Source organism: Agelaius tricolor, unplaced genomic scaffold (assembly GCF_023055355.1).
Source record: "Agelaius tricolor isolate 1412-34295 unplaced genomic scaffold, bAgeTri1.0.p SCAF_10, whole genome shotgun sequence".
In the NCBI taxonomy this organism is placed as follows: Eukaryota; Metazoa; Chordata; class Aves; order Passeriformes; family Icteridae; genus Agelaius; species Agelaius tricolor.
In genome coordinates, this window is record NW_027269270.1 from 155872 (window position 1) to 172281 (window position 16410).

The 16410-nt window shown below is 47.1% G+C and overlaps 1 protein-coding gene across 1 annotated transcript in view; it reads right to left on the minus strand.

Moving 5' to 3' along the window:
* COL6A3 (collagen type VI alpha 3 chain) overlaps positions 1–15725 on the minus strand; it is a 57941-nt gene extending 42216 nt beyond the window's left edge. The window contains exons 1-4 of the mRNA XM_071434274.1: positions 15315–15725; positions 6799–6946; positions 5302–5919; positions 917–1519 (exon numbers count right to left, since the gene is read on the minus strand). Coding sequence (XP_071290375.1) covers positions 917–1519; positions 5302–5919; positions 6799–6886 — 1309 coding nt within the window. The 5' untranslated portion in view covers positions 6887–6946; positions 15315–15725. The remainder of the gene's footprint in view (positions 1–916; positions 1520–5301; positions 5920–6798; positions 6947–15314) is intronic.
* Between the last annotated feature and the right edge of the window lie 685 nt (positions 15726–16410).

The window sequence follows — 16410 nt, forward strand, 5'->3', positions numbered from 1 at the left end:
AACAGAGTGTACAGAACTCCAGACTGACAAGGGGATCCCACAAGTGCTGTTTGCATTAAGCATCCTGTTAATTAAGTGCAGCAGCTCCAGGCTGACCCCTTCCACGGGCCTCTACAATATGTCATATTGTGTCCTTCATAAATCACGTATTTGCCCCATAAATCCAGGTATTCATTATTCTACTGCACCTGAGCTGATGTTAGTCCAGAAGTAATGTCAATGGGACTTATGGGTGACAAAATAACCTAAGTGGAATATTAATACCTGCATTTTTAATTCCCATGGCCTCATGGAAACCAGCTGATGGATCAAAAGTAGGGATTTCACTCAGAAGAACTAAGGGCTGTTCGGTTTTTAAGTTCAACAACACAGGAATGCCATCTTTTTACCAAGGGCAGCCCAGAGCTTCAGTGAGTTGAGAAATTTTACTGTTTTAGTAAGCAGATAATTTCAACTCTGGTGCATAGGGATCCATTTAGCATTCCTGGTACCTTCCTCAGCCACATTTTATGGTCATGACACTTCCAACTGACATATAATGTAAACTTACAGGGCATAAATATTTTTACAACTGGCAGTGCTGCAGTGTTTACTCCCAGGGTGCTTAGATATCTCGATAAGGATTATACAAAGTTTTTTTATTATACCCTTTTTTTCTTGTACTCTGCTCCTGTCTTTTAAAACACCCCACATGTCATGCCAGTTATTGCAACAAGACCTCATGGTTTTTGAGAGATAACTCACTGGGCCAATGAGTTTCTCCATAGAAGCACTGCTTCTCCATAACCAGACCAGAGAAATTAATTGGAAAAAAAAATTAAGAATATTTAAAGCTTTAAATATGCTCGTAAAGCGTGCAAAAGCTCAATCATTCATCGATTCACCGAAATGCAAGGGTCCAGAAAGGCATACATACCTTCAGTCACAATGGTTGGGGCCGCTAACAAAATGAGTCTTTGGGCCACTCCAACAATGTTGGGCAGTAATAATTCTTGAAGAGCATCAAGGTTACGGATATCCAGGGCAGTATAGGCGAAGCTTCCATCAGTAGCAATCTGCTGCAGCTCTGCACTGTCAGCATTCAGGACCCCAATGCTAAACGAAAATATACCAGCTTGCTTCACCGCTAACAAGCCCTCTCGGATATCATCACTAGACTCTCCACCACTTATCAGCACTAAAATCTGAGGCACCGCTTCCTCTATCCTGCTGCCTCCCGCCTGGGTGAAGAGGTTCTCCACCACGAACTCCAGTGCCGCACCGGTGTTCGCCTCCTCGCCCCCGCGGAATCCGAGTGCCTTCACGGCATCCAGGACCTCCGCTTTTGTGGAGTAGCTGTTCAAAGAGAACTCGGTTCTGGGTTGATCACTATACTGCACCACCCCAATGTGTATCTGCTGAGCTCCAACTCTGAGGGTTTCAATCAAATTTACAAGGAAATCGCGTATGGCTGGAAAATTGACACCTCCGATGTTGTTTGATCCGTCAATAAGGAAAATTAGGTCAGCGGACTCTTGAGCTTTAAAAAAAAGAAATGCAAAAGGTGAAAGCATTAAAATGGGTGATTACATGCAGTTGTAACAGTGTTCTGACATGTTTCTTGGAAAACCAGTGAGAAACACGAAAATGAGAAAACAAAACAACGTGATCACTGAGGAGGTGACTTTTGCCTCTTAGTTCTGCATTCTGATTGAATATGAGCTCTCAGGCCCTTCCCAGCAGCATCCACAGCCCATCAAGGGAGGGCTTGAGTGGACACAACATGAGCCAGTGCCTGAAGTAACATGGGGTCAGCATTACTGGCATACAAGGAGAACCTTGGCAAGATACAGTTTTTGGAAATCTAGGTACGTTCCGTCAGTGGCCTGTACTGTCCAAATGTTTAGACAGAGCCAAAAGAAAAAGGTGGACTTTGGTGGCAATTCATGGTGAAGTTAGAGGGTGAGGAGGTTTGCATAATTTCTGCCTTCTATTTTTTGGGAGGAAAAAAGCCAACATTTACTGGATGCAGGGAAAGCTTCAGCTTCTCTGTCATGATTCTGCTCTTTTGCTGGTTAAACACAGAAGCTGAATCTATGGGCTTCTCCCACCATGAATAAATATTATTTAAAACACACTTGTTAGAAACAATTGAAATGGTTTTCATTACTTTTTCTTGACTGTAACTCTTTCACCAGTTGCCAACATCCACCTGAAGTTATGTCTCTAGCAGGCTGACCCACACAGTTCTTAATCCAGGCCACGCAAAAATTGTGTCACTTTAAGCATTTTGCACAAAAATGGGTTGATTATTGCCAGAGTGTTCTGGTTTGTATTATTCATATGGATTCTGGGTATTCAATCAAGGAATGCAGAATCAGGTTAAAAAGGGTGATGAAATCAGTCATGACACAATTATCCAACTCTAGTTGTTGTGACCATACCCAGATGATCACAAGCATTTGCTGACAATATACACACACCAAACAAAGCTTGCACGTGGCATGAACCTGGTGTTGAGGGGCAGTATTTTTGAGACTTACCAAAGCAGACCCAAAAAGGTCTCTGCTCTTACTCCTTTTGACTAATTTTACCATTGACATCACCAAGAGCTGTATGCATGCAAAAAAGAGGAGGGGAAAAACCCCAAAGCATGCTTGGATGTTTCCATGCTGTTACTCTCCACTCACATTAAGAACTCAAATTTCAGACTATTTACAAATGGCTGACAAGCAACATTTGGAAATCTCTCTGTCAGCTCTCAACTTTGGAAAGCCAAAGGTGAAATCAGCAGCAAAGGTGGCGTGTGGTTTAGCAAGGCCAGGAATAAACCCGAGATCTTTGCTATTAACCAGCACTGCCAGTAAATTATTTATTTATTGCCAATTTAGTTGTTTTTCTAGTACATGTTTTCATAAACCATGTAGAGATTCAGATAATGCTGCAATTCCAGTGACAAAGGAGAAGGTCTCCAAGTCACCATCACTCCCCTGGACTAACTCAATGGCCAGAGGAAATCACCAGGGTTCAGAATTTCAAGGAGCTACAGGATTTATTTTTCCATGGAGGCAGAATTTAGGGGTGCTTAGGCTTGGTTTTACTGAGCCATTTTCAGTTGGGATGTACATGTTCCACTTCATCGTAAAAATGAAAGGGAAACCTCACAGTGGTTTTACCCAGGGATGCTTTAGATAATCCTGGATATCTTTTTTGGAGGAACGAGATTCCAGGCACTAATGGGTTGCTCCCACGGAAGAGAAAATAGATATGAAACAGATGCGTTGGATAATTTGTCATCACTGCAAAAAAAACCTTGTACTTCGGTGCACATTTATGGAACAAGCTGGTGTGGAGAACAAATAAAAAGCATGCTGGTTACACAACTAAGCAAGGAGGGTCAGATGAGACAGACAGGTCAGATTTAACAAATACTTCAGGGCAAACTCGGGGCTGACTGTTGTACTTACGTGAGTCAGCTCCAGGGACTGCCACAGACCAACAGTTTTTGTTCTCTTTACTAGAACCACTACAGGACTGGGGCTTTTTTACACTTTCATTCATCATTAGGGTTCATTTTTAACATAGCATCAATGGCAATTTTAGACATTTTAATGCCACATGTAGTAATCAGCTGAATAAATCACTTCTTAAACTCTTATGCAGATGTTTGTACCATGTTTTGCACACTGTTTTCGTCCAAGGTTTCGGACCTGTAACATCTTTTCCCATGTTTAACAATACTCTGTATATCACCCATGCAAGTCACAGGGACAACACTACAACAGTAGGATTAACTTAAATTTGTGTTATAGGATGGGAAGGAAATACTTGCAAAAAATACCTTTAAGCAGAAACAAACTTGTAATTGCATGATATACACAAAGTAGGAATTTGGCTTTAAAGCTTTTAAGGTAATGTCTGTGATTCCAGATGTTTCCATTCAATGGCGTTACCTGCTGGCATGGCCCAGAGGAGGACAGCCAGCTTCCAGAGACCAATTTCCCAATTGATTTCAACAGGGAATTTCACCGGGGTCCTTCACAGCTAAGATACCCAACAGCCACCGAAGTGCTGCCAGCAGGTTGGGTGTAACATTCATTTTCCACCAATATTGGTGTCATTTCCTTAGCACTGGAGAGCCTTTTGTTGTGTTTGTGGGGCAGCTACTCCCCTGTGGCTTTCCTGTGACCTGGACATTTGCCCTGTCAAGCACTTTGCACAACAAAAAACACACATGAGCACGGCCTCTTGGTGTTGCTCGGTGCCATGCAGTGATGGAGAGCACCCAGTGGGACTGGCGTGAGGGTTAATCAGGCAAGACAACACAGGGGGATTAATGTCACACTGCCTCATCACACTGCTGTGGCCTTACGTCGCCCCACAAGCTCTTGACCTTCAGATGGAGTCTCAGGAATAAAAAGAAAGGTTTGATCCCCAGGACTTCTGTTTTGAAAAACAACAAAGCTGCTCAGAAGGCTCTTGCCATGCTGGAATTTCATAAACAGAGAAGGGACAGAGGAAGACTGGTTTGGGGTTTTTTTCCAGGGAAATTGGGCCCTGTGTTGCTGTCAGTGCAGGTCTGTTGAAGCCAACATGGTTTGCAGGGAGGTTTCAGTTATGGGAAGTGTCCAGTGCTCCAGCAGGTGGAAGCCATGGGCTTGTAGAGAAGACTTTTCAATCACACACCTTCTCCAGGTGCATGAGGAGAGAGGTTAAGGGACAGCTCAGGGGTGGGCTTTCAGCAGAGAAATTCCCCACCTAGCTTCTTTTGCTGTCTTCACCAAGAATGTGACTTTCTAGAATGGCACACTGCCCAATAATGTGACTTTCTGGAATGGCACACTGCCCAAGAATGTGACTTTCTGGAATGGCACACTGCACATCTCCCTGTCCCCCCCACCTGGTTCTAAAGGAACATCCATCATGCTGTCCCCACAACCAGCAGTGACCTTCTCAGTCTCCAGAAGATTTTCTGTAGTCGGGGTCACCACCATGTCTGGTGTGTTCACCCCCCATTTCCCCACCTTGTGAGTGAACAGGACAGGGCAATTTGCTAACTCTGCAGAGCTCCCTACGCTTGAATTTCCATGCCATATGTGCCAAAGGATGGCCACAAAGTGCCACTGCCCATTCAAGGATTCCTGCCCTGACTGCTGGCACCCCTGGCTCAGTCTGCAAACAGCACCTCAGCAGCTGCAAACACGGGGCCACACACTTCAAACCTTTATTTTTAAACCTCTGAACGTCCATCTCAGTCTTGCCCCTCCAGAGTGGCAATGCCAAACAGCGCAGCGCCAGCAGATACCACCAGTCAGCCATTACCTGTGATGTCTTTAACCAGTCCTTTGGCTCCAGCCTTTTCTGGAGTCATGGAGGAGCGGACACTCGCCACTAAGTCCCCAACTATGCTGTGGAGAGCGGTAAAATTCTCCAGGTTGAAGCGGTGCGTATCGAGGGGTCCGCTCGCTACTTCCCGCAACTCCCCTTCCACCGGCTCCTGAACGCCGACCGCAAACAGGTTTACACGGGCCGAGTTAAGGAGAGATGAGGGCAGAGCCACATCATCCCGGGGCTGTCCGTCTGTCAGCACTACAATAACCTGGGGCACGCCTTCACTGGCTCTGCTTCCCGCAGCTTTAGTGAGGTGCTTCTCGATTAGGTACTCTAATCCTTTTCCAGGCTCGGCGCCTCCCCCCACGTAAGTCATGTTGGCAATATGGGACAGGACGTCCTGGGTGGAGGGGAAGGTATTTAACTGGAACTCTGTGTGGGGGTTTCCGCTGAACTGGACCAGGGCAAAGCGAAAATCATTTCCTCCCACATCTAAAGCCTTTACAACATCATACAGAAACTCTCGAACGAGTTGGAAGTGTTCCTTCCCAACGCTCCAGGAGGAATCCACTAGAAATATTATATCAGCCACGGCAATGGTTTTGACAGCTTTAAAAAAACAGATGGGGATTTAGGATTTTCTATCGGTCAGCACAAGCATGCCTCCTCCTACTCCTCACCCAAAACAACCAACAGCCTCCTTGGCATGGTGAAAGTGAAGCTCAGCTTCCCCTTATCGCCCACAGCAAAATGAGAAGCGCTGGAGAACAACCACACAGCCACCAGAGCCCCACAGGTGCTGGGGGACAGCATGCCACCTGCCCTGCCCTGCCCAGAGAGCGGGAGCCAAGGTGCTCCTGCCCTCCTACACTCTCACCCATGAGTTTGGACACCAGCCCTGAGCCAGACAGAGACACTGGCAGCTTCACCTTGTTAGTTCAGGCTCATTCAGCTTCTAGCTGCCCATGTCTCTTGCATGGTTTTTGCTGGCTCCATGGTAGTGCTCAAGGAAGGAAGGACAGCTTAGTTTAAGCAGCCTGGGTGCTGGCATGAGTTTTCTGCATTTTCCCTGCTGTCACACTTGGTGACAGCAGGTCCGGTCCCGAAGGCGCCAGGACCACCCCTTTAAACAGCCTTTCTGCAGGTCAGTGGCAGTGCTCTTCTCACTGCTATAAGCTCCTCCTACACATGCAGGGAGGGCAGAACAGCTCTGCCCAGGAGAAGACCCTCTCAGGACCACCCTGAGTGCAGGTCCCACACCCTGGTGCCCTGCAGAACATCCTCCATGGCACCAGCCAGTGGTCATGCTTGGGGAGGCACCATGAGTGTTGGCCAAGGCCCGTGTCCCAAGGAGCCTCAGCAAGGTGGGAGCTGAGGAGCAGAACACATCCATCCACAACATCCCATGGACATGCATGTCAAACACCAAACAGTGCCAAGGAGTGCTTGTACAGGGCCAAAGTCAGGTGAAGCAGCCCGGGCTCTTACCTGCTTGCTGCTGAGCACCAACCAAGCCAAAGCCTGAGAGCAGGAGGCAGAACATTGCCACGAGGGGCAAATGTCGATGTTTCCTCATTTTGCTCTTTTATGAGTTTTCCTTTTATTCTCTTTTCTTTCAAAGCACCTGACGTGAGACCTAAGGGGAGGAAAAAAGGACAAATGAGAAATGGCAGCAGTGCTTGCCAGGCACAGATGAGGTACAAGGTAGAAAAGCCAAACCATGTGGGTTTACAAGGCTTTTGTGGCACTTTGGCAGGAAAAAAATTGCTTTGCTGCTGGACAGAGTGACAATTCACAAAACTGACCTCTGTGGAATTAGATTATTTTTTTTACCTGTGCTGTCCTGGACAATATGTAATATCTAGGAAAATGCTTAGGTTTCTCTACCAAAATACACAGTCCCCTCCCACCTGCCCTCCCTAACCATGGATGGCCAGCTGATACATCTTTGCCAACATATTTCCTCTTGCTGTTGCCTTTTCTCACTTCATTTCTTCCAAACACCACACTAATCCCCCCTTGCCTCAGCTCACCTTTTCAGCTGTCCCAAATATACAAATGGAAATTTAAGCACTCTAGACCCAAGTGAGCCACATGATCTGGCTGCACAGCAAAAAGCCCTTGGACTCCCCCAGGCTCAGAGCCCTGGTTGTGGAATAGCCTGCACTGGGCTGATCATATTTTGGAAAGTCACCAAGAATAATATTTTATCTGCTGGAGCCAAAAATATATAAATTAAGCAAGTTTCTTATCTGTGATCCACCTGGCAAGCCTTCTGAAACAACGACTCCACCATGAAGGCTGTGTTTCTGTTGTCATAGAGATGACCAATTTATTATTTAATCTTCATTTCCAAGCCTACAGAGCAGAAACCAGCAAGGCTTGCTTAACTGGGAAAATATCCTCCCAAAAGGGAACACAGTGATTTAATACCTTTCATTCCCTAAAGGGGATCAATTACTCAAATCAGCCAAAAGTGACTCCAATACATCAAACTGCTAACCAGGTCATCATAAAAGAAAAAAAAAAAAAGTGATTCAATTTTCTTCTTAGCATCCTTGCCAATTCCATCAATCCAGACAGTTACAACCAAAACAAGAGCCTAAGAGGGCTAAGGGGAAGAGTAACTCTTATTTTTGAGGAAAACTGTGGTAATTACATTGATGGTTATTGCTGGCATGGCTGGGAACAGAACCAAGAGTTGGGAATATGGGAAAATCTGGACATAAGGAGCTAATCCCACTTCTGCTGTAGAGACACTCCTCAGGGATATCAGAGGGCAGTTCTATGGAAAGGAGGGGGCAACTTCCACCTGGTTTCCTGAAATCCAATGTGATCCTGACACTTCCTCTGGCTCCCTGTGTGTCAAAGCTGAGCTGGGGTCTGGCCTTTCTTGGAAGAAGAGATTTGCAGCATTTGGTCTTTCCTGTGCTCCAGGTGGAATTTATGAATGTCCTATAGCATGAGTCTGGGAAAAGCTCTCCTCTGCCTTTTCCCCAAAGAAGAATAATAATAATAATAATAATAATAATAATAATAATAATAATTGGAGAGACATTGAACAAGCCCCCAGAGCCAGCACACAATGTTAATCAAGACATGACAAAGTCTTCCCTATTATTGGCAAGCCCTCAATTTATAGAGACAGCTGCAGCAGCCCAGAGGTATCATTATCATTCCTAAAGAAATTAAACCATCACCTTTGTGAGCTGGCAGCCATCCAGCCACCTGGCTATTCCAGTGCAAGCCAGACCTCCCAGTGCCTCCAGCAGGAGCAAATCTGCTCAGATGGACTGTGTCCCTGGTGGGCATCTTGCTCCCAGAAAAAATAGCTTCACCCAAAGGACCCATGGAGAGGGTTTGTACCCTGAGCACACAAATACAGAAGGGTCTGTAGGTCCTAGACCTTTCTTTCTGCAAAAAGCACCAAGCTCATGATAACCACCCACCCAACCCCATGGGAGAGTCTTCCCTCTGGGAAGTTATTTATGGAAGAGCTGCAAGTTTTTGAGTGGGATTCACTTGCAGCATCCTTTGGGATTGTATAGAAGCCTAGAAGAGTCCAAAGTGCTGGACAGTGCTCTCAGGCATAGGGTGGGGCTGTTGAGGTGCCCTGTGCAGGGCCAGGGGTTGGATTTTGATGATCCTTGTGGCTTCCTTCGAGCTCAGGATATTCCATGGTTCTCTGATTCAAGATGTGCACGTCTCAAATCCTCATAGCTGTGGAGCCAACCAAGGATTGCTGGTGATAACAACCAAGGATTGCTGGCAGTAACCCACCCTGGGAAAGAACAGGATGTGGCTGGATAAGAGGCCACATGGAGGTAGGGCAGCATTTTATGGGACAAACTTCCTCATTCTGGCTAGGGAAGATAAGCACAGCACAGGGATGGTGTTGAGAAGCAGGAAGACCTCCAGAGCCCCTTGACCCATTTCAAGAAAGGTCTAGGAAAAACTTGTTAGCCAATTTGCATAGAAAGTGAGAATTTTTTCTCCAGGGAGGGGAAAAGGTAGCTATAAAAGATAAAGCCATAAAGCCCAGGTGCATCTGTGCCCCTGGATACCCCATCAACTGGATCAATGCTGGAGTCAGGAATGGTGATCTCTCTTTCTGCCTCCCTTTCTGTCTCTCCCTCTTTAATCCATCACCCTCCCTCTCTTCCCTTTCACTCTGTCCCTTATCCAAAAGCCACTGCCACGTGCTTATACAGAGGTCAGGGAGATCAGTGATTAACACACCAAATTCCATGCCAAGCGTGTAATCTGTTAATAAAACTTTGTAAGCTTTTGCAGGCCCTCTCACTTCTGTCTTTTCTTTCAACCTGGAGCCTCCACAAACCTTGGGAGTCCCCCCTCCCCTTAAGGGTGGGATGCCACAGAGTGAAAAGGCTGCTAGCACTGAATGAAAAACATGAAATAAAATGCATGCTAAGGAAAACAGCCCACTAAAGTAATGTGTGCTGTAAAGCTGCTCATATTTCTTTCCCAAAATGCAGGAAGTTATGTTATCATCCTGTTTATTAGCTGCTGGCAGCCAATCCCTCTTCAGACACAACAGCTGGGGATGAGCAGAGCACCAAGATAAACCAGTGAAAATTGATGTCTTGTTGGCTAAAAAGTGACAGGACTGAAGCAAACATTTGGGGGCTTTTTTGGTTTTAATGTCGAGCAGCTGCTTGGAGCCTGTTTACAGCCACGAGATGCAGCAAAGGGAAAAGTGAAACTCCCTGAGGCTGTGGAATCCCCCCTGCCCACAGGATCACCCATGAACTCCCATAGCACTGGGAAGCTGAGATTTTCCACAGAATTTCTTAGGCTGGAAAAGACCTCCAAGACCGAGTCCAAGCTGGGGACCAATTCCCACCTTGTCACCCAGCCCAGAGCACTGAGTGCCACATCCAGGTGCTCCTTGGACACCTCCAGGGGTGGAGGCTCCACCACTCCCTGGGCAGCCCATTTCACCTCATTCCCCATTTTATCTTTTAGGAGGCCTCCAAATCTATCTCCAGCTTTCTCTGTGACCTCCATGGTATTTATAGTTCTGTGCAAGCAGGGGGACTTGTTCATCAACAACAGATGAGTTTTAGCATCACACAAAACCATCCCAAAGTCATAGGAGCCAGGATTAGTCATCAGAAGGAAAAAGGCAGCAAAGTCTTTAGGAAGAGGTGATGGATGTCTCTTAGAGATTGACAACTTAAGGAAAAGAGGAGCTTTTAAGACGAGTTGCTCCTGAGCAGGGTTTTCTCTTATAGCCCCCTCTCCATGGCACTCATTAGCTAATGAGGAAGAGTCCAGTGCTTGCAGAAAGGGGTGGGCAAGGAGATGATTTTCCTGTAGAAGAAGAAGAAGATGCAGCAAGGACAGCAACTTTTTTTTGTAAAGGTAATGTAGTGGGGGTTGGGTGGGTGGGGGTAATTTGTTTCCTTGGATGGGGGAGTTCTCCCAAAACTCCACTCAGCTCTGTTTTGACGGAAAAAAAATCTCTGGCTCAGCGAGAAAAGTGGGCTTAAAACAATGAATAATGTGATTTTTATTGCTTGGCTTGCCTCAGTGAGGCACAAGAAGTAATTTCCGTTGCTCAATGTGTTCTTGCTTTGTGTCCCAAATTACCACCAGTCACAGAAGCTGGAGGTGGCACCAGCTTGCAGGGGATGGATGATAAAACCAGAGATGTGAAATCATTTTAATACTTGGTTAAGGTAAGTGTTTGGTTTGCAACTTTATTCTCTGGCATTGTTGGGTTTTGAATAATGTATTTTCAACAAGGCAATTTAATTGTGGATTTATTTCATTTTTTAAATGAAAAGTTCCTTGCAGGCCCGTGGGGTGAAAGCTCTGGTGAAGCTTTTGCTATATCCATTTCAAGCTGGAAAAACATGCTGAAAAACCTGACTCCTTTCCTTTAGGAAAGGAAGGAGTTTTCCTGAATTAAGTTAGCACCAAAGCCTGGGGAGCCAATTTCTTCATGATTCATGTGCTAAGAGATTAACTCCTGTAGCCTTCAATAATCTGAAAGTTTTATGTCTGTCTAGAGTTTATATAGTCTGTGCTGACCTCTTAATATTACAGTATTTCATCAGAAGCAATACATCTGTTCCTAATACTGCTCTCAAAAAGCAATCATTTCTACCCCTGACACAATGAAGTGATTTCCTTAAATATTTTCCCCAGCAGCTATTTTTTGCATATATTGCATACTTCTCTGTGCATAAAATCTGACATTTTACATATTTTTTTTCCTTTGAGTGGATGTTTTAAATTCACTTTCTAAGCTCTTGTTTGCTTGTGTGTGTTGGGATGGTTTTTTTCATTAGTGTGTAGTTAAAATAGAATAAATGGGATAATGGGAAGAAATTCTTCCCTGCGAGGGTGGTGAGGCCCTGGCACAGAGTGCCCAGAGAAGCTGTGGCTGCCCCATCCCTGCAAGTGTTGAAAGGGACTGGAACAAAATGGTTTTTGATGTCCCTTCCAACCCAAACCATTTTGTGATTGCATTTATGACATTTGTTCCCATAATCTCCCTGTTCCTGTGACACATTCCTGCTGGAAAGCTGAGCAGTCTCTGGGAAGGAGCAGAGCATGGCAAGCATGGTAGGCAGAGCCACCACTGGCACATTTTCTGGGGACAAATGGCCTGGATTTGGGCTTGGCCTTGTGCAGCTTTCCCAGCTGGCACACCCAGGGACCTTTGGGATGCCTTACTACCCCAAATCACAGAATATCTGGTCCTGTTTTCCTGCCCAGCCATGCAGCATCCATGAAAAATATATTGACTAAAAACCTGAGGAGTAATTGCAACCCTGTGCATGTGGGATGGATCATGCTTTTTTCATGAGAAAAAGAGATGCATTTGCAGCTGGGTCCCAACAGCTTTTCTGAAAGGGGGACAGGGAGAGCAAAGCATCATCCCACAGCTGGTGCAGGATGCTCTGAGCATCCTCTAGACGCCTCCAGAAGTCTCTCATGGGGATGTCAGAGCCAAAACAAAGAGGCTTCACCTGCATTTGCTTTGTGGGGATTTTCCCAACCAAACTGCTCTGCCTCAAATTCCCTTGGCTTGGCTGTTCTCTGCTGCATCCACAGCAGTTGTAAGCCCTGCCAGTGGCTTGGAAGTGGACACCGGGCACCCAGAACAACTAAATTTTTTTTGCATCCCCAGCAGTGGGATAAGATTGCAGTCATGGCTGTGGAGTGAGCAGCTGGGAGAAGCAGCTCCCAAAATCCTGATGTGGAGCCAGGGAGCTGCAGATTGCCCTCTGGAGGCAAGGCATGCTCCTCTCTCGCCTGGATGAATTCCCCCTCAAATATCCCTGAGCTGGGGAAAACGTTAGCCAAAAGCCACTCCCAGATTCTGAGGCTGAATGCCATGATTTTTTCCATGCCAAAAAAAAAAAAAAAGCTTGGTCACCTTTTCAAGGGATAGAAGTGTCCCTGGCCACCTCTTCATCACAGAACACTATTTTGTCTGGTTCCACAGCCCTTGGGAGAAGCCAAGCTGGTTCTAGGGACTTGGGATGAGGTGAACAGGACAGATCCTGGATTAATTCATGGCTCCAGGTGGAGACATTAAGATTTGTCTCAGCTCTTTTGAAGTGTAAACGTTGCTGCCAAGTGCTACTGGGAAGGTGAGGCTTGTGGGGTTGAGGGCTGCCCCTGAAAAAATTTATTCCTACAAAGGCCCACCTGAATATTTAAAAAAAAAAAAAAGAAGACAGAAAGGGTGGGAAAAAATCTCCCTGCTTTTGCAAGCCACTGGAGCTCTGATTTTTGAAAACCAGTGTTCAGCAAAGCAATAGAATTATGGTGCTTCCATATCCTACCCAGGCAAGTTCCCTGGGTGCTAGAATTTAATATGAATCACATATTCATTGCTGTCCTTCTAAGCATGCTGTTGGCTTAAAATCTAGTTGTTTTCTCCATCCAAAGACTGAGACCAAAATAGAGTTGTTAATAAGAGGAAAGGGAGTATTTGCTAAAAAAAAAAAGAGGAAACTCCCTCGAAGATCAATGACTCTTTATGTATAGTAACCAGAACCTCCCGGAGCCTCTCCACCCAAACAAATCAGCTCCTTAATGTGGAACACAGATCACTTAAAAAGGTGGAAAAAGTGATGGGCATGTGGAGGGGTAAGGCTGGCTGTGATTCACGGCAGCGGGGAGCAGGCACGCGGTGCCACCCGGCGCTGTGCACGCCCAGCACAGGGCAGGCTCACCCCTCTGCTGGAAATCCAGTGGGGAACACAATCCAAGGCTGGCAAGGCTGTGCACTCACCACAGCTTGTACTGGTGGAAGGAATAAGATGTTCCCTCCTGTTCCTGGACAGGCACGTAGCAAAAGTAGAGGAGGAACGTTATTTTTTAAAAATTTTTTTCCCCCCTTCCTTGACATGTGGGAATAAAGCAGAGGCTGGTTTAGCTCACCCTGAAATCAGGGAAAGTTACTGAGTTTGAATGGAAAGTCGCAGAGATGTTTGAAAAACCAGAAAGGGAACTGGGGAGGGTGCTGGAAACTGGAGAGGGAATGAATGAACCATAGTGTGGTGGCAGCAAGCACGCAGCCCTGCACTCCTGTCTGAAACACTGTCACAGCCCTGGTCATGGTCAGCCTCACTGCAAAGACAGAGAAATTTTGGGGATGAAAAGCCTGTTTGCCTGAGCTCTGACTGAAGGGATGGTGCCAGGGAGAAGTGGAGTTGAGTCTCTCCTTTGCCACCACTGCATTCTTACATGACCTTGGAGGAATTCTCCAGCACCCTGCAACAGCCTTAGTCTGGAGGCATCTCTCTACAAACGTCCTAAACTGGGTATTTGTGCCCCAGAACAAATATAATATATATCACTACATAAACACCATAATTACCCAACCACAAATACCGATTCTTTTTTCCCTAAACCAGCAAGAAATGGGGCAAAGCCAGAATTTTGAAAAACACAGGAAAGATTTCTCCCCCAAGAACGCTCATGAATCATCACAGCAACCAGAAACGAGCTGAGAGTTTCCCATTGCACTCACTGGAACCAGAGGGGCTTTGGCTACCCCCATTCCAGCCAGTTTTGGCCCTTTTGCTTGGTCAGGAAACCAGTTTGGCCACAAGCATTTCTTGCCCCAGCTCTGCTTGGGAAGGGAGGGCTCTGCTGAGCCCAGCGGGATGGTGGCAGGGTGTCTCCAGATTAGTCATAGCCGCCCCCTCAGCAAGTCCCAGGAGGCTCAGGGCAACTGGGGCTGTGGGGGGAAAGGGCTGGGGAAGGCAGGAGGGAGAGCAGAGGGAGCTGTGGAGGGGGACAGTGGCTCCATGCATGGCTGGAGAGCCCTTTCCCTTAGGGGAAAAGCTGCTGTTTGGCTAATTTCCCTCTCTGTGGATGACCACAAGAGGATGAGGATTATCCTTGGAGCCACATGCCGGCCCACCCCAGAGCAGTGGGGACACGTCTGGCAGCAGGACCTGAGCTGGCACAGCTGAGCACCTCTGCTGGGCTCAACCTACCTCACCTTGGGGCAGGAGAGGTGAGGGCAGCTATCCAACACCCCCCAGCCCTGGGAGCAGGAAAGGGCCACTGAGATACCCCCTCAGCACGTTCCTTGCATGGTCCCATTGATGCCCCCACCTCCCTGAGCTGATATATCTTCCCAAAAACCACCACATGCCCTCCTTGGGGCACTGCTTCCCGTGTCATCCTGCTCCCATCCCATCACACTGCTGCTGCACCAATTCCGAGGCATCAAATCCAAAAACCACGCTGAGGCAGCAGTGGAAATACACTGGTCTGTGCTTTTGAATGGGTTTAGTTCGCCTGCAGTGGTGGGGACAGGAGTGCTCCCACACACCTGTGGTGCATCAGCTCCGGGAGGAGCTCACGGGCTGAGCAAGCCGGCAGCTTTTCTAAGAGTGATGCAAACCTGGGGATGGTTGAAAAAACCCCAAATACTAACCACCCCACCAAGGAGAAGAACCATGCCTTAGCAGCTGCCGAGCTTCGGCTGAGGGGTAAGCAGAACTTACCCCTGAGTGAACCTCCAGAAGAGTTCCTTACTCCAGGATTTTCCTCTCCGGAGCACCTCTCACCCTTGCTTCATGGCGTGCGGTGCTGCTCAGCCTTCCCGGTCCCCTGTGCTGGGTGGGGTGCAGGCACTGCTGGGATGAGGGAACAGCGGCGGGACGAGGGCACCGGAGGGACGCTGGTCCCTGCGCGGCGGCTGCCGTGGGTCTGAGCGCGGCCGGAGGAGGCGGCTGGCTCGGGAATGCCGGGGGGCCGGGCGAGCCGGCGTCGCAAATGGGATCCAGATGGTTGGTGCTGGCGTTCCCGGGGCTGAGGTCAGAGCTGCTCATCACACACATAAAGTCATCCCCCCCCCCCCTTCTTCGGGGGACGCCTCCGCGCTCTGTGGCTTCCCCCCTCTCAGTGCTGGGCCTGCCGCGTCCAAAGCGCTGCTCCCTTGTTGGTGAGAAATAGATACTAAAATTTTAAAAAAACAAACAACAGGGAAAAAAAGAGGAAAGATTTTTAAAAAAAGCCCTGTGGGATTGGAGGAAGCAGATTGAACCATGTCTTTTGGTCCTGGATGTTTGCAGGAGTGGGGATGTGCCAGGGACCGTACCAAAGGAGCAGCGCCGCTCGGAGATGCTCGAGGCTGGGTAAAGCACAGCCTCTCTGCCTGAGTGGTTACAACACCAGCACGAGGGGAGAGAGTCTCTTCTCTGTGCACCTTCCCATCGAAATGTGACAGCAGGTTTTTATACCTCCCCAGATGTGGAGGCAGAAGTGGGGGATTTGTGTTATACGTAACTTATAACACCTTAGCATAAGGACATGTACTTTAAAATATATATAGCTTTAAAAGGAAAAGTTTAAAAGGCAGCAAATCCAGTCTGCAAGTTCCTGACTGGCAGTTTTTCAATTTTTTTAAACATAATGTGAAGTGAAAGAATATTTTAACCTTTCATTAATCAGAGCCTAATAAATTTGGGGCTAATTTAATCCTGTTTTCTATTCCTGTATTCCAGCAGGACCACTGGCTAAAAGTTAAACATTTCAGGCTGGACTGGATTGTGTTTTGCAATAAGCACTGGTATGGAAACTTTAACCCTTATCTCTTGC